Source organism: Anabrus simplex, chromosome 1 (assembly GCF_040414725.1).
Source record: "Anabrus simplex isolate iqAnaSimp1 chromosome 1, ASM4041472v1, whole genome shotgun sequence".
Lineage (NCBI taxonomy): Eukaryota > Metazoa > Arthropoda > Insecta > Orthoptera > Tettigoniidae > Anabrus > Anabrus simplex.
The window spans coordinates 394,753,077-394,772,302 of NC_090265.1; the positions used below are offsets into that span (position 1 = coordinate 394,753,077).

Sequence of the window (19,226 nt, forward strand, 5' to 3'; positions counted from 1 at the left end):
TATGTTCTGTGAATCATTCCTCTACATTTGAAATCGAGGAATCTGACTTGGAAGTGATGTCATTCTGAAGTCGAAGAGGTTCCACAGAATAGTTTTTTATATTAATGATCCTAATTCACAGTTTTTTTCTATTGTTAACCTGCATAAATATTATGCAGATACAAGCTCTTGTAATTTTTATCATAAAATTCAATCATTGTACCCTTTAAGTAAAACTAAGGAGTCTTAAAATAATTCAAAGCCCTTTATCGCTTCCCAAATAAGTACGAATTTATAACACTCCCACTGCTGCTTGAATTTCTTAAAACTCAACTGCTTAAAATGCTCAAATCAAACTGCTGATAACCATCTTTCATCTTTTGACAATAGCAAAATCTGTACAGACAGTCAACATCTCTTTCCATGGAAATTGTTTGTATGTCATCTGTACAATCTGTACAGACATAAATAAAATGAGCAAGATAAATAAAAAAAAGTAAGAAAATTACCTTCATACTTTTCAAGTAGGACTTTGCCGACCTGTTGCAAGCACTGTACTCGTTCATCCACAAGTGACACACTTCCTCCATCATTGTCAGAGCGTAGAATGTGTTTCAATTCTTTGGACCTTATTTTAGAAAAATAGTTTGGATCAGTAATTGCAATTCCTTCCTGTAAAAAACATACCTTGGATAAGGTCCATTACAAATATGAAAAATCTAAGGACACATGAAAAGAATAAAATAAAAAGCTATTGTAACTCAAACTAGCATAATTAATATAATGAAACAATCAGTTTAAATGACCGAGCAAGTTGGCCATGCGGTTAGGGTCGTATAGCTGTGAACTTGCATTCGGGAGATGATGGGTTCAAACCCCATTGTCGGTAGCCCTGAAGATGGTTTACTATTTTCATACCAGGCAAATGCTGTACCTTAATTGAGGCCACGGATGCTTCCTTCCCACTCTTAGTCCTTTCCTATCCCATCGTCGCCGTAAGACCTATCTGTGTCTGTGTGACAAAAAGCAAATTAAAAAAAATCATCTTAAATCTATAAGATTTTATTACAGTAAAATTGATCATGTTCCACCTAAGTGAGACCAAATTATTGTTTAAACATTAGGGCATATGTACTAGATATGCAACATTTCATAAAGTCATTCTTAGCACATTGAGCACCAAGCAAACATTTTAAATTTCCCTCTGAGGACCAAAACTACATTTTTACTCTTTGGCATTTCAGTAGCAATATTCCACCATGCATTTTAACTGAAAAGTGAAAAACAAGTAAAGTGGACACTGGTGTCTGCTGCGACCTGTCAGGAAACTCATGTTCGCTGGGGCTATGGTGGTCACGCAAGTTGACATTCATCATATGTGCTAAATACTGTCGGATTCCCAGCTTGTGACCTCTGCTGGATGAGGAAGTAGGTGAGCATGGATGAGCCTTGCCATCTGGGGCAACCGGTTTTGTTGAACCTCTAAAGCCTCTAACTCCTACGATGACGACTTAAGGAAGGCCTTTACTGCCAAGATTTACCCCACCCAACTGGCTGGCTGCCAGATCTCCTGGGCCATGAACTCTGTCCCCAGACTCCCTAGGCAACCTAACCCATACCCTTCATAACTACATATTCCTGGTTTACATAAAATCAATCACATTTTAAGACAAGCATTCAATCTTCTCTCATCCTCACACTACACCCAGGATCCTCTTTCAAAAATCCCCCCAGTCACATTCAGGCACCCTCCCAACCTCAAAAACATTCTCACTTGCCTCAATTTGTAGTTGGCCTTGGTCTATTCTCGATTTAACACTGCACTGGTACAGTAAAACTCTGGCCAGATCTTCTTCATCTTTTGTTCTCTTCTACCCACTACAATCCGGAAGGCAGTGGTGGATTGCAGGAATAGCTTATTCCTTATTTCCTCTATTAAATATCCCTCCTTGGACAGAATGCATACAAATCTGGAAAGGGCGTACCTGGATATACCAAGCATTCTTTTGAGAATAGTAGCCTTCACCTTTTCCCAGTTTTCTGAATTGTTTGCTTACATCTCGTCCCATAGAAGTTCTACTCTGTAGGTTAGTATAGGAACTATCTTGGCATGAAAGAGTTTCATAGCAGTGTCCATATACTGTACATTGCTTCAGGTCGTTCTATGTCATTTATTGCTTTGATGGCTGCTGCTGTTTTCTTTCTCAAATGTATGCTGAAATTTGTCCTGCTGGTTTGATGATGAATGCCTAGATATCGTAAGTGGCTGACTGTTGTTAGTTTGTTCTCTCCAACGCGCAGCTTGTCTTTTACCGAGGAGTTTTGTCCTCCATTCTGGAAGGTCATTTGGGCTGTTTTTTCGTATTTATTTTAAACTTGTTTTCCACTGCCAATTCAATAATTTGTTGAGGCTGTTCTGCACTTTTCCCCTGTCTGATCTTCCTATAATAATGTCACCAGCATACATACACAATACCACTGACCCTTCTGTATTTTCAATGATGTTTGTCACATCCGATGTTGCAATGTTGAACAGTAAGGGACTCGGAGGGTCTCACTGCAAAACCGTAAGCAAAAGATAACAGATGGCATAAGCTGTCTCTCAGTTGTATTAACTCAATATTTTTTAAAATGTGGGGTATCAGGTTCATGTACCACACCACAGATTTGTTCTTTTTTCTATATTTTTAGCAGACCAAAAATGGCATCTTCTTATGTGCCCTTCCAGAGGTAATTAGTTCATGAAACTATTCATCATTCAATCTCCTTTCGAGAGATAGCTTGTTGATATTCATACGTTTACTTCTGTCATGGATTGACCTCTTTCAAGAAGGCCTTTGGCCAGCTCTACTAGGAAATCTAACCTGTTAGAATGTGTGTGTCCCATTAGTACTGAAAGGGTTAAAGAGGATGTACAGCTTGGCAGAGGAAAAATGAAAGAATTCCGACTCTCGATGGATGAGGGTATCGGCAAAAAGGAAGGATCGCATCACATGACTGTCCTTATCTGCACTTCTACACTCGATTTGTCACTTGTTTGTTCCTCACTATTACTTTTATTGGATTCCTTTTCTCCTTTTGTGTTTGTCCTGGGGTCCTAGTCTTTTACCATCAGTTATCTTTTTTGTTTCTTCCCTTTTATTATATTTATTTGGCTCATTTTTTATAACACACTTGTCACGTATTTGTTCCTTTCCATTACTTAAAGTATTTAGGATGTGTATTCTCTTAGGATGGTAATATACACTAGAGTCCCGTTAATCCGAACTGAACCGGGCGAGTTGGCCGTGCGCGTAGAGGCACGCGGCTGTGAGCTTGCATCCGGGAGATAGTAGGTTCGAATCCCACTATCGGCAGCCCTGAAAATGGTTTTCCGTGGTTTCCCATTTTCACACCAGGCAAATGCTGGGGCTGTACCTTAATTAAGGCCACGGCCGCTTCCTTCCAACTCCTAGGCCTTTCCTGTCCCATCGTCGCCATAAGACCTATCTGTGTCGGTGCGACGTAAAGCCCCTAGCAAAAAAAAAAAAAAAAAAAAAAAAAAAAAAAAAAAAAAAAAAAAAAAAAAAATCCGAACTGAAACATTAATTTTATTTTTAAATTCTCCGTATTGAAATGAAAGAACATATTATAAAATGAATATTTACTTGCATTTTATTAGTCATATTTTACTAGAATGACAATGTAAAAATAATTACACATCATAAACCATCAATCACTGGTCGTTTATCTTTACAAAGTCTGTTAGTTTCTTTTGCCGTAGTGACTGGAACCTACTCAAAGATGCGGTGTTAAACCAGCATCTCGTAAACATCACATCAGTGGGCGTAGCAGCGGAGTGTTGCTCGACGTAGCGTACGGCAAGTTCTAAGACAGCCGCGGCATCTGAATGTGACACTAGTTGTTCATTGTGGTCTTCTTTGTTGTCACTCTGTTCCTCATCAACTCCCGATTCTTCCTCCACCATAGCTACAATTACTTGGTTTGTTTGTAATTGATGACAGTCAGCTTCCATCCACTCCCTAATGTCATTTTCATTGTCGTTTTCTCCTCTACGGGTTCTTAACTACCCTACTGTAATTTTATACAGTATTTTATTAATGTAACTGCTAAAGAATGGACATTTCAAATTCTGTACTGTATTGTAGAAACTATTTTCCTCAGACGGTTGAGGCGCTGGCCTTCTGACCCCAACTTCGCAGGTTTGATCCTGGCTCAGTCCAGTGGTATTTGAAGGTGCTCAAATACGTAAGAATCGTGTAAGTAGATTTACTGGCATGTAAAAGAACTCTTGTGGGACAAAATCCCAGCACCTAGGCGTCTCCGGTAACCGTAAAAGTAGTTAGCGGGACATAAAACCATTAACATTATCATTAGAAAATATTTTCCGGTTAATCCGAAAATTTCATAATCCGAACAGTTTCCGGTCCCAATTAGTTCGGATTAACAAGATTCTACTGTAATGTGAAATCAAATCAAGGAGTAACAAAGCTAATGCAGTGAGCTTGCAGCTGCAATCAGCGGTATCCTGTGAGAAAAGAAAATTATCTTTACTGAAACCGTTCAATACCATGTTAATAGACATGTCCCGAAGCCCAGTAAGATATAAGTGCCGTTTCCCCGCATCAGTTTATGAAGTATTTGGTTGCAACAGCATTATGCCCTGTCTGAGATACGAACAACACTGCGCAAGCTCGGAGGCAGAAGCCCTAATTACGCATACAGACAAAGACAAGCTCTGAGTACAGCACGACCTTGGTATTGCTGTCTTTATCGTGCAAGGGAGATAGATGACGCTATGCTCAAACTGCTGCTTGTGTCAGAAGGCGTGGTTAATTTACAGTGTTTCAACTTAAGAACTGGATATTACCACCATTTCTCTACCTATTTCTTGGATACAAACCCACAAATTTCACGGGCTAAATAATAATAATAATAATAATAATAATAATAATAATAATAATAATAATAATAAAAACCAAACCAAACCCCATGGCACTACAGCCCTTGAAGGGCCTTGGCCTACCAAGCGACCGCCGCTCAGCCTGAAGGCCTGAAGATTAGGAGATGTCGTGTGGTCAGCATGACGAATCCTCTCGGCCGTTATTCTTGGCTTTCTAGACCGGGGCCGCTATCTCACCATCAGACAGCTCCTCAATTCTTATCACGTAGGCTGAGTGGACCTCAAACCAGCCCTCAGGTCCAGGTAAAAATCCCTGACCTGGCCGGGAATCGAACCCGGGGCCTCTAGGTAAGAGGCAGGCACGCTACCCCTACACCACGGGGCCGGCTTAATAATAATAATAAATACATACATATATTATCATTATAGACTGTTATGCCTTTCAGCATTCACTCTGCAAGCCTCTGTGAATTTACTAAACATCGCCACAATCCTCGATTTGCAACTAGTGTTGTGGCTTCATTTACTTCTATACCTCTTATCTTTAAATCGTTAAAAACCGAGTCTAACCATCGTCGTCTTGGTCTACCTCTACTTCTCTTACCCTCCACAGAAGAGTCCATTATTCTCCTAGGTAACCTATCCTCCACCATTTGCCTCACATGACCTCACCACCGAAGCCGGTTTATGTGTACAGCTTCATCCATCGAGTTCATTCCTAAATTAGCCTTTATCTCCTCATTCCGAGTACCCTCCTGCCATTGTTCCCACCTGTTTGTACCAGCGATCATTCTTGCTACTTTCATGTCTGTTACTTCTAACTTATGAATAAGATATCCTGAGTCCACCCACCTTTCGCTCCCATAAAGCAAAGTTGGTCTGAAAACAGATCGATGTAAAGAAAGTTTCGTCTGGGAGCTGACTTCCTTCTTACAGAACACTGTTGATCGCAACTGCGAGCTCACTGCATTAGCTTTATGACACCTTGATTCAATCTCACTTACTATATTACCATCCTGGGAGAACACACAGCCTAAATATTTGAAATTATCAAGCTGTTCTAGCTTTGCATCACCAATCTGACATTCAATTCTGTTGAATTTCTTACCTACTGACATCAATTTAGTCTTCGAGAGGCTAATTTTCATACCCTACTCATTGCACCTATTTTCAAGTTCCAAGATATTAGACTGCAGGCTTTTGGCACAATATGCCATTAGGACCAAGTTGTGAGCATAGGCCATACTGCTTACAACATTTCCACCTAACTGAATCCCTCCCTGCCATTTTATACCTTTCAGCAGATGATCCATGTAAACTACAAACAGCAAAGGTGAAAGATTGCAGCCTTGTCTAACCCCTGTAAATACCCTGAACCAAGAACTCATTCTACCATAATTTCTCACTGAAGCCCAAATGTCAACATAAATGCCTTTGATTGATTTTAATAATCTACATTTAATTCCATAGTCCCCCAATATGGTGAACATCTTTTCCCTCGCTACCCTGTCATATGCTTTCTCCAGATCTACGAAACATAAACACAACTACCTATTCCTCTCGTAGCATTTTTCAATTACCTGGCGCATACTGAAAATTTGATACTGACAGCGTCTCTGTGGTCTGAAACCACACTGGTTTTCATCCAACTTACTCTCAACGACTGATCGCACCCTCCCTTCCAAGATGCCAGTGAATACTTGGCCTGCTATACTAATCAGTGAGATACCTCGATATTTGCTGCAATCCTTCCTGTTCCCTTGCTTATAGATAGGTGCAATTACTGCTTTTGTCCAATCTGAAGGTACCTTACCAACACTCCATGCTAATTTTACTACTCTATGAAGCCATTTCATCCTTGCCTTCCCACTATACTTCATTTCAGGTCTAATTTCATCTATTCCTGCTGCCTTATGACAATGGAGTTTATTTACCATCCTTTCCACTTCCTCAAGCGTAATTTCACCAACATCATTTTTCTCCTCCCAATGAGCTTGGCTCTTCGCATCACCACCAGGATGATTTCCTTTTACATTGAGGAGATGTTCAAAATATTCCCGCCACCTCTCCAGTGATTCCCTGGGATCTATTATGAGTTCACCTGAATTACTCAAAACACTGTTCATTTCCTTTTTCCCTCCCTTCCTAAGAATGTTTATTACTGTCCAGAAAGGTTTCCCTGTTGCTTGACCTAGCCTTTCCAGGTTGTTACCAAAATCTTCCCATGACTTCTTTTTGAATTCAACAACTATTTGTTTCGCTCTGTTTCTTTCATCTACGTACAAATCCCTGTCTGCTTCGGACCTTGTTTGGAGCCATATCTGATAAGCCTTCTTTTTACGTTTACAAGCTGCTCTCACTTCATCATTCCACCAAGATGTTCGCCTTTTCCCATCTTTACACACAGTTGTTCCTAGGCAGTCCCTTGTTGTTTCTACTACAGCATCCCTGTATACCACCCATTCTCTTTCTATATCCTGAAACGCTTACTGTCTACTGTTCGGAACTTCTCACTAATCATATCCATGTACTTCTGTCTAATTTCCTCGTCCTGGAGATTTTCTACCCTTATTCGTTTGCAGACAGCTTTCACTTTCTCTACCCTAGGCCTAGAGATACTTAGTTCACTACAGATCAGATAGTGGTCTGTATCATTAATAAATCTGTGGAAAACTCGTACGTTCCTATCAGATTTCCTGAATTCGAAGTCTGTTAAGATATAGTCTATTATGGATCTGGTACCCCTAGCCTCCCATGTGTAGCAGTGAATAGCCTTATGCTTGAAGAATGTATTTGTAACAGCTAAACCCACACTAGCACAGAAGTCCAGCAAACGCTTCCAATTCCCATTAGCTTCCATATCTTCTCCACATTTACCAATTATCCTTTCGTATCCTTCAGTTCTATTTCCAACTCTCGCATTGAAATCGCCCATTAGCACTATTCTATTCTTGCTGTTAACCCTGACCACGATGTCACTCAATGCTTCATAAAACATGTCAACTTCATCCTCTTCTGCACCCTCACATGGTGAATACACGGACACAGTTCTAGTCCTGATTCCTCCAACTGACAAATCTACCCACAAATTTCGCTCATTTATGTGCCTAACAGAAACTATGTTGCGTGCAATGGTATTCCTGATAAAGAGCCCTACCCCAGTCCCTGCTCTTCCCATTCTAACACCCGTCAAGTACAATTTATAATCTCCTATCTCTTCCTCGTTATCTCCCCTTACCTGAATATCACTTACTCCTAGAACATCCAGATGCATCCTCTTTGCTGACTCAGCCAGTTCTACTTTCTTTCTTGCATAAGCCCCATAAATATTGATAGCTCCCCATCGAATTCCATTTCGTTCGCCAAGTTGTTTCCAAGGAGTCACTCGCCTGTCAAATGGGAGTGGGACTCCGTTACTCCCATAGGTCCGAGGCTTGCTTAAAATGTTCTGAGCTCGGTAAATTCATGAAGCAGGTTTCTACCTTACTTGCACATAGTCCAAGTGAGAATCTCTCCTCTGGGTTATGGACCACCGGTGAATTTTATAGTGCTAGCCGCCAGAGCACAAGGAGGGCCATGACTCAGAATATGTCCGAGATGCCCACTCCCATTCCATAGCAACTGGTATCCCGACTCTCAGGACCACTTACTAGGCCACTCAGCCGTTGCCCATGGTTCACGAACTAGGATGTGACTACAGTAACCCACAAACATGAGCCAATAATAATAATAATAATAATAATAATAATAATAATAATAATAATAATAATAATAATAATAATAATTGTACCGGGCGGTACACCTCCACGCCGCTAATTCAAACTTTGCGCCAGTTGAAGATCCTCTGCTGGAGGAAGTCCGAACTTTATCTAATGTATTAATTTTCAAGTTACCCAGAAGATGTCACTACTTGGAAATTTTGAAGTTTCTGAACTGGGTCGTTTTCGACGTATTTTTGTTTTGCTTGTAGTAAGAAGTGTGAACTTTCTCTTCTAGAGGACACTACTGAAGAACTACAATAGTGCACCCTTGTGCAAGGTGAAAGAACTGTTTTTTGGAGAAATTTTTATTTCAAAAGTTTGTTTCTTGTTAAATTTCTTTCTGGTATTGTTTAAGTTGCTGTATTCCCCTTTCTTTCCCCTTTGTTTTGAATTTAGCCAATCCCGAATTTCTTTAATTAATTTACGACCAATAAGGTGTTTCTTCTTCAAATTGGATATGCTGCTTAACCCTAACCAATAAATGATTGTGGGCGGGTGTTTTCTTTCCTGAAACGCCTCGAACTTTCCGCGAGAGTATATAAACTGCTGATTTTAGGGTCTCTGCGCCACTTCTCTACCATCTTTCAGTGTGTAAAGTACATAGCAGGGGGCGGGAAGTGCCTCTTTCTTCGGACAGCAGTTCAACAACCAGGTAATGGCCGTATAATAACTTCTTTTCTTGCTAGCTCAGCAGTTTAACTCTCGGGGCGGGTCCGAAGCTTTTCCACCATGTAACTTTTCCCTAAAATGTAAAGACTTTTAGTATCTATTCTCTTTTAAGCTACATATTGGGATAGAGAGTGCTTAACCCTCTCGAGCTCCCACTCATATTGTTTTGAGGTGAACTTACTTTTTCACAACCTATTCTTCTTTAACGTAATGTAAATTGTTTTTTTTCTAAAGTCACCTCTTTAGTATGGGATTAGCCCTTGCATTTGTGGCCTAGAGCCAGATTAGGTTTTAAAACAAAGTGTATTAGGAGTGCAGATCGCCTCCTCTCAAATGGTTATTTTAGAGGTCATGTAATTAACCTTTTTCTCACTTAATAGACCTCAGTAGGTTGGGTATTTTACCTCTGTGTATATGTCCTTAGAGGACAGCTTGAAGGTGGAATTTGGTGTGGCCTTTGACAGGCTTAAATTTTGAGAGCAAGTTGCTCTTTCTTGAAAATTTTGTTTTCTGCGCGCCTCAAGGAGGCCTTACTGTGTAATTTGGAGCAAGTGCTCCTGGGCATGAATGGGGTTTTCTGCCCCTCTGTTGAAACTTGTTTTGGGGTAAAGTTGGGCTAATTGCCCAAGAATTGTGAGTTAGGGGCTCGAAGCCCAAATCTTGTGAATACTGTAATTGTAACTTGTTACCTTGCTACTCTGTACCTGCCATTCGTGTTATTTCTGAATTTTGGAAAGAAAATATAACCTTGTTAAATTTTAAATTAACTTTAATTTCGTAGCTTGAGACCTGTTCACCCCCGCACCTTCTTTCACCTCTACCTACCACAAAAATTTGGTAACAAGTGGTAGCAGAGCGTGATTGAATGGGTCTCAATTTAGCCCCTTTTAACGGCTAAACATTGCTTTGATCCGAACTCTAACAATTTTCTCAGTTGCTGGAATTTTTGATTTGTTTTGTTTCAAAATTGTTCTGTCATCATGCCCGGCCCTCGCGATGTTCTCCATCTTAACTATTTGCGCAAGGAGGAGTTGATCTATGAGTTAACTATCAGAAATGTGCAATCTGGAGGCACGGTTGCAGTAGACACAAACAAGCTTAGAGAGTCCCTTGATTTGCCCATTTCCATCCCCACTTTGGGAGAGAAAGAAATTGACGACTCTCTTTCCACGATCATCGAGAATATTACTGGGCTAGCATCTGTAGTTAGTTTTTTTGACGAAAATGATCCTTCTCCTAATCAAATTAAGCGTGTGCAAGCCAGGCTATTTCATTTTTCAAATAGAGTTAACGATCTGTTGTCTCTAAAGTTGAATGACGTTCAGAGGAAGGAAGCTAGTACGGTGCTTGAAAATATTTCTGAATTATCTAGTAAGGTCACTCAATTGTTAACTGGGGAAGTTCCTCCCAAAACTGATCAACCCGCTACGGTGAATGTAGGTAGCGAGGAAGAGCCTCCTAAGGGAGAAGTCAATAGGAAAACCGCTGGAGCTCAAACTATCTCTGCCCCATTGGACAACGAGTCTGAACGCCGTACGTCGTTGAATAATGTACGTTCTGAATTAACTTCTTTGCCACTGAAACCTTTACCTACTATGTCACCTGGGTTCAGCAGCTTGCCTCATCCATTAGCAATGTTGCTCAGAGGTATCTCTAAGTTTTCTGTTAATACCACCAGTGAAGTTATTTCATTCTTAAGGTTTTTAGTTGAATTTCAAGATCATGCCCTTGTTTTTTCTCTTTCTCCGTGTCAAATTTTACAGATAATTTATCCTTATGCAATTGGTATTCTCTCAGATAAAATAGTAAGAGCCATTGCCGAACAGTCATCTATTGAAGATTTTCATGCACATCTACTTGCAAATTTTATTCCTGCTCGCGCGAGGTCATCTCTGATTCAGAAGTACTATTATCGAGTACAGAAATTGGATGAAAATCTGGCTGATTTCATACAAGACATTAAGTTCTATACTAGGGTGTTTGCGCTTCACTTCCCTGAGGATCAGATTGTACAAGCTATTGTGGAAGGCATTTCACCATCTTATAGGTCATATTTGTGTTTCGCGGCGTGCCCGCAAACCTTCTCTGAACTTGAAGCATTGGCCGTCTCAGCGGAAGGAGTTAGATACGCCGATTCCTTGCGTGTCGCGAAAGAACCCCCTCCTTCGTTTAGTAATACTCGGCCTCCACCTCGCCGACCAGTCACACCCCGTAAATGTTATGCTTGCGGGTCGCCCGACCATCTTCGAAATAAATGTCCATTGGTCAAAACTAGTAGGGCAAATAATGGAGCTGGTTCATCACAAGGCTGTTTTAAATGTGGGGCTTTCTCACATATCGCCAAGAATTGCCCAAATTCAAATAGCACCCCCTCCTGCTCAACCTCTGGTGCAAATTCCACCAATGCCAATAATAAAAAGTGACTAGTGGCTTCGGCTGAGTCGACTAATCCATCTTTCCGAGGTTCAGCCCCTGGTAAACAGGTTGTAAATTCAGGGAACAATCAGTCTTCAAATTCATCTTTTGAATGCCCCAAAGAGTGTCTTAGGATTGCGGCGGATACCCCCGCACCTGTTCCTTTTCTTAAAATTGAGCTAAATAATGAACCTGTAACCGCTCTATTAGATTCAGGCAGTGTTTGTTCTATTATTTCGGCTGAATGGTATGCAAAATTGAAATCTGTTTGTAAACTTCCTGACTATTGTTCCTCTTCGATCCAATATGTTTCGGCTAATTCATCTCCATTAGAAATTCTAGGTTCTTTACAGGTCAAAATTCGTATTTATAAATTTACATGGAAAATCAAACTGTTTGTGGCTAAGCACTTGTCTTGCCCCATCATATTGGGAGCGGACTTCATTTCTCACACTGGTCTTGTGCTCGATCTTCAGAGTAAGTCGTGCACATTCAAATTTGCTTCCAATTGTAAAATCCCCTTGTTAAAATGTAATTCTGCATCATGTTGATCTATTTCGCCTACCCAGGATGAGATGTTGTTAGACCTTAGACATCTACCTGAGGAGCAGGCTGATAGTATTCGTAAGTTGTGTCAGTCGTTTCCAGAGGTGTTCTCTGATACTCTTGGTGTTACTGACCTTATTGAATACAAAATTGAGGTCACGGATTCGATTCCTGTCCGTTTTCCGCCATAAAGGCTATCTCCACCTAAAATGAAGGCTCTGAAAGAAATCATCGATCAGATGTTGAAGGATGGTATAATAGGCCCTCTAAGTCGGCGTATTCTTCACCTAGTTTTCTAGTCCCGAAACCCCAAGGGGGCTTCAGGCCTGTCATTGATTATAGGGCTCTCAATCGGAAGGTGGTGTTACAATCTGTGCCCCCTCCGGACCTTCATTCTTGCTTTTCATGGTTTCGTAGGGCCAAGTTCTTTACTATCTTGGACCTGAATCAGGCCTACAATCAAATTCCCCTAGTGGAAGAGTCTAAACATCTTACAGCGTTTGCCACGGACTGGAATTTGTATGAATACAACCGCGTGCCTTTCGGGCTCCCCACGGGAGCAGCTGTACTCACTAGATTGCTAGACAGGGTCTTCTCCGACATCAAATTTGAGTACTTGTATCACTACTTGGATGATGTCATCATATTTTCGGAGACCTTTGAAGAACATCTAGATCATCTGCGAGAAGTTCTCAATCGCCTTCGTAAGGCTGGGTTAACTGTCAAGTTGTCCAAGGTTGCCTTTGCTAAGCCCTCTATGTCATTCCTAGGGCATATTGTGTCACCTGATGGAATGTCCATGTAGCTGATTAAATATTTTCAAGGTTGATTAAGTTGGATGGCCAGACCGGCCGCTGCAGCTTGTGTCCAAAGGAGGCCGCTCGGACCCCTCAAGTACCCTGAGATACCGCTCGCCCGCACTATGGGAGGAGAAGTGGTGTTGAAGCACGCCGCGCCCGCTGTGAACATATACAGGCTGCGGGCAAGTAGCAGGTTGTGCGCCGCACATCAGCCTTGGCCGGGAGGAGGGCTCCGGCTCGCCTTGCACATGTCGACCTCGCTGGAGTAGAGGGGGCTCTTCCTCTATCCCAGTCGCGGCACGGCTGCGGGGGCACTGAAACATTAAAGCTCGACGGCAGAATTTTTGTTGGACCAGAATGATAGTAGGGTACATTCATTGTGGTGAGGTTGAGGGGCCAGCGGCGTGGAGAGATTCATTTCATGTACAAGCCACTGTGTGTAGTGGAGCAGGAGACGGGAGCGTGGTAATGGCCGTGGCAATGACAGGATGGCAGTTTAATGGTTCGGGGAAGGTTTTACAAAAATGCTTACATATAAAACAAAATATTATAGAAGGGGCAGAAGGCCTTAAAAGTGAAAACCTCAAAAAAAAATATAACCTTCATATTCCTTTCAAGATTATATGAAGCAAGTTAGCACAGAAATTATACAGAAATTATAAATATCCTCTCGGTGGCTGGATTACTTAATAACAACGTAACCGGCGTAAGGAAATCGAGAATGATACACGGCCCATGAAATCTGGGGGCAAGCTTGCCCGCGGGAACAAAATTCTTGACCATCACTTGGTCGCCTACCTTCAAATTGGTGGGTCTCCGTCCACGATCATATCTTTCCCTAACCTTTTCATGAGACACTTTAAGATTGGCTTTAGCCTTCTTCCAAAGATCTTTAATGTTGTCCGGGTCTATTGTCTCCGGTAGAATGTCACTCAGAGACCAGAGGTTAGAGAGCGGCGTGTTGGGAACAAACTTGAACATCAAAGACGCTGGAGTAAATTTATGTGATTCATGAACCGCCGAATTCAAGGCAAAAGCTAACCAATGCAGGGACGTGTCCCACCTGGAATGATCTTCATGATGATAGGCAATAAGCGCGGACCTGAGATTACGATTAACCCGTTCAGCCAGAGATGGTTGAGGGTAATAAGCAGAAGTCGTCACATGAGAGATGGACAAGTCAAAACAGAATTTACGAAAAAGATTTGATGTGAACGCCTTAGCATTATCAGACACAATATATTGGCACGGACCAAAAGAAGCAAAAATAGAATTTAGGCAAGTAATGGTGGACTGAGCGTTAGCCAGCTTAGTCGGAAATAACCAGGAAAATCTTGTAAAACCATCTACGCATACAAAGATGAACTTGTTGGCATTTCCCTTTGACTGAGGGAAGGGTCCTACATAATCAATATACAGGCATTCCATGGGGCGCGAAGCCTGATGCGAAGACAAAAGGCCTACCTTGGTGGACATGGTGGGTTTACTAAGCAAACAAGATTTACAAGCTTTTACTAGTTCACGGATTTCACCGTCCATACCCTTCCAGATGAACCTTTCACGAATCTTTTCACGAGTTTTAAAGATTCCAAGATGCCCCCCTAATGGGGTCTCATGATAGTACTTGAAGATCATAGGCGCAAGAACCGCTGGAACGACAACCTTCATCATCTTATCATGCCTCGAAGGGCAACATAGAACACCATTCCTCAGTACATAAGGGACAACATGTTCCCCAGAAGAAAGGGTTTCCATTATCGGAGCCAGCGTCGGATCTTCACGTTGGTATCTCTCGATATCCCTAAAGAGCATGGGAGCATCTGTTAAGATGGCATTAACCTCAGATAGTATGGACTCGGGAGGAGATGAACTATCGACTGGTTCATGGGTCTCGACGTCGTTGGAAAACATACGGCTGAGTCCATCAGCAACAACATTTTCGGTACCTCTGATATGCCTGACATCGAATTGGAAGGCAGAAATTCGGATGGCCCAACGGGCTATACGACCAGTACGACGCGGCCTACCTAAGACCCAGCTTAAGGCTTGATTATCTGTCTCCAGGTCGAATTTGACATGTTCCAGATAGAGACGGAACTTTTCTAAGGCAAATAAGACTGCCAAACCTTCGAGCTCATAGATGGAATACTTGGCTTCTTGAGCCGATAGAGTCCTAGATGCATAGGCGATGGGTCGCCTCCCTAATTCAGTCTCTTGAAGAAGGACTGCAGCTACTGCTGACGACGACGCGTCAGTTTGGACGATGAATTTCTTTGAGAAATCAGGCATAGCAAGGACAGGGGCATTACAGAGAGCTAATTTAAGATCTTCAAAAGCGGCCTGTTGAGAAGGTCCCCACTCGAATTTGATGCCTTTCCTACGAAGAAGGTTCAAGGGCGCCGCTCTATTAGCGAAGTTAGGAATAAACTTCCTGAAGAAATTCACCATACCAATGAACCTGGCGATACCTTTAATGTCCTTGGGAGGTTTAAAATCATGGATGGCCTGTGTTCTAGAATGTGCACGGCGAGCCGGAGCCCTCCTCCCGGCCAAGGCTGATGTGCGGCGCACAACCTGCTACTTGCCCGCAGCCTGTATATGTTCACCGCGGGCGCGGCGTGCTTCAACACCACTTCTCCTCCCATAGTGCGGGCGAGCGGTATCTCAGGGTACTTGAGGGGTCCGAGCGGCCTCCTCTGGACACAAGCTGCAGCGGCCGGTCTGGCCATCCAACTTAATCAACCTTGAAAATATTTAATCAGCTACATGGACATTCCAGTTCAACGTTACTACCTTTTTTTGGATTTCCTGCAATATCTGGTGGACTTAGTAAATTTTTCATCAACCTTAAAAAACTAAAATTTTCCTTCTGAATTCAACTTCTACAAACATAAAGACATTACTTCAACAGTTACTACAAGAATTTTGAAACTGGATCAAACCAAATTTAGTAAATTTTATAAATGCTTCTGCAATTAATGTCTATATCAAGATCATAACTTGGAACTTATTTTGAAACAAAGTTTATGTTCCTCTGTGTTACCCCTTGGAGGAACTTTTGGGGGGGGAGGTCTGTACCGGGCGGTACACATCCACGCCGCTAATTCAAACTTTGCACCAGTTGAAGATCCTCTGCTGGAGGAAGTCCGAACTTTATCTAATGTATTAATTTTCAAGTTACCCAGAAGATGTCACTACTTGGAAATTTTGAAGTTTCTGAACTGGGTCGTTTTCGACGTATTTTTGTTTTGCTTGTAGTAAGAAGTGTGAACTTTCTCTTCTAGAGGACACTACTGAAGAACTACAATAGTGCACCCTTGTGCAAGGTGAAAGAACTGTTTTTTGGAGAAATTTTTATTTCAAAAGTTTGTTTCTTGTTAAATTCCTTTCTGGTATTGTTTAAGTTGGCTGTATTCCCCTTTCTTTCCCCTTGTTTTGAATTTAGCCAATCCCGAATTTCTTTAATTAATTTACGACCAATAAGGTGTTTCTTCTTCAAATTGGATATGCTGCTTAACCCTAACCAATAAATGATTGTGGGCGGGTGTTTTCTTTCCTGAAACGCCTCGAACTTTCCGCGAGAGTATATAAACTGCTGATTTTAGGGTCTCTGCGCCACTTCTCTACCATCTTTCAGTGTGTAAAGTACATAGCAGGGGGCGGGAAGCACCTCTTTCTTCGGACAGCAGTTCAACAACCAGGTAATGGCCGTATAATAACTTCTTTTCTTGCTAGCTCAGCAGTTTAACTCTCGGGGCGGGTCCGAAGCTTTTCCACCATGTAACTTTTCCCTAAAATGTAAAGACTTTTAGTATCTATTCTCTTTTAAGCTACATATTGGGATAGAGAGTGCTTAACCCTCTCGAGCTCCCACTCATATTGTTTTGAGGTGAACTTACTTTTTCACAACCTATTCTTCTTTAACGTAATGTAAATTGTTTTTTTTCTAAAGTCACCTCTTTAGTATAGGATTAGCCCTTGCATTTGTGGCCTAGAGCCAGATTAGGTTTTAAAACAAAGTGTATTAGGAGTGCAGATCGCCTCCTCTCAAATGGTTATTTTAGAGGTCATGTAATTAACCTTTTTCTCACTTAATAGACCTCAGTAGGTTGGGTATTTTACCCCTGTGTATATGTCCTTAGAGGACAGCTTGAAGGTGGAATTTGGTGTGGCCTTTGACAGGCTTAAATTTTGAGAGCAAGTTGCTCTTTCTTGAAAATTTTGTTTTCTGTGCGCCTCAAGGAGGCCTTACTGTGTAATTTGGAGCAAGTGCTCCTGGGCATGAATGGGGTTTTCTGCCCCTCTGTTGAAACTTGTTTTGGGGTAAAGTTGGGCTAATTGCCCAAGAATTGTGAGTTAGGGGCTCGAAGCCCAAATCTTCTGAATACTGTAATTGTAACTTGTTATCTTGCTACTCTGTACCTGCCATTCATGTTATTTCTGAATTTTGGAAAGAAAATATAACCTTGTTAAATTTTAAATTAACTTTAATTTCGTAGCTTGAGACCTGTTCACCCCCGCACCTTCTTTCACCTCTACCTACCACAAAAATTTGGTAACAGTAATAATAATAATAATAATAATAATAATAATAATAATAATAATAATAATAATAATAATAATAATAATAATAATAATAATAATACAGAATATTCGTCACAAGCCCAAGAAATATTCATGAAAGGAATAAATAAACTTTGCATAATTTACATTATTTAATAATGTGGAAATAGGAGTTAATTCTCAAACGGATTTTTAATGACACACTTAAGATACTATCACAGTGATGAATGCCAGATGTTCATGGTAGTTTTTCTAACACAGAGTGGGGAGTCCCCACTACCCCCTCTACCACACGCCAAAAAGTCAAAGAAGCCTTTAGCAATTACTATTAAACCTGCGATGCGATTTGAATGAAAATACTTCAGTAGATAGAGGGTATAAGGATCTATAAATTGAATATCCATTCGACTTTGGAAGATAATTGCTAGTGGAGCAGATATGTCAAAGTGGGAGGAGCATTTCCTTTCCAGAGCAAATTCCACAGGTCGCCTATAAAAGGCGCTCCACCCTGCCCATCACTACTCAGTCTTTTACCAGTCAGAGGCTTACTCTGTGTCAGTCCAAAGCTTATTAATTTCATAGTGCAGCCTAAGTGTTTCTTTGTGAAGAGCTACAGGTATTGTGTAATGGATGTGTGTGATACCGATATCAGTACTCAGTGAGGGTGTGAATACAAGTGATATGATCTTCAAGCTAAATAAATGAATTCAATTTAAAGACTGGGTTACAATGTCTGCAATCATCAGTGCGTAGTGAGATAGTGAGCAGAGAGAACTAATGATTATTGTGCCATAATTAGCTCATGAGCAGTTATTAGAGTCAATAAACATAATAAAATAAATGTTGTCAAATCAGCCAGAAATGTTTACCGTAAGTGAAGAGTGATGCTCAGTTGGGAACAGATAAATTAGCGAATATCTCTATCTGTAACGAACGGGGCGCATGTGGCGATCTTCAGAGACATTAATTGCTACTTGTGGTAGTCCATTTTGAGCTTATGAAGGGTGTGATTATGGATTAATTACAACATTCATCTCTGGGAATCTGCACGAACTAGTGTACAATGCCCTATGAGGCGTTATGTATATTTAGTGAAGCATTCGCAGATGGGGTGGATTTAAATAATTTGGCTAACTTCCATAATATTTCCAATTTCATTCAGATTTTAGGAATTTCTTAAGTTCTGATCATTAATTTGTTCAGGTGCTTCACAATTTAAAATTCTGCATAACTATAGACATCCTCCCTTAGTTTAAGAGTGCTGACAAGTGAAGAAGGCAAACGATGGCTCGAGGTGCGAACAAATGACCTAGAAAGATACGCGAGTGGGTGAAATGTTATACTTCAGTCCCCTATTGTTAAAGGTCATCTATATATTCTAGAAGGCATTTGAATAGTGTGAATATTCAACATGTATTTGAAATTGAGGGCAATCGAAATAATATGTGAAGATGTGCAGGATGGGAGAAATGATGATGATGATGATGATGATGATGATAATAATAATAATAATAATAATAATAATTGTACCGGGCGGTACACCTCCACGCCGCTAATTCAAAAGGTGCGCCAGTTGAAACTCCTCTGCTG

General features: G+C 41.1%; 1 protein-coding gene across 2 annotated transcripts in view; it reads right to left on the bottom strand.

Moving 5' to 3' along the window:
• The window catches only part of LOC136866550 (queuosine 5'-phosphate N-glycosylase/hydrolase), a 73,761-nt gene that overhangs the window by 34,499 nt on the left and 20,036 nt on the right, over positions 1-19,226 (bottom strand). For both annotated transcript variants that reach the window (XM_067143642.2, XM_067143634.2), the window contains one exon: positions 489-651. In XM_067143642.2, coding sequence (XP_066999743.2) covers positions 489-651 — 163 coding nt within the window. The remainder of the gene's footprint in view (positions 1-488; positions 652-19,226) is intronic.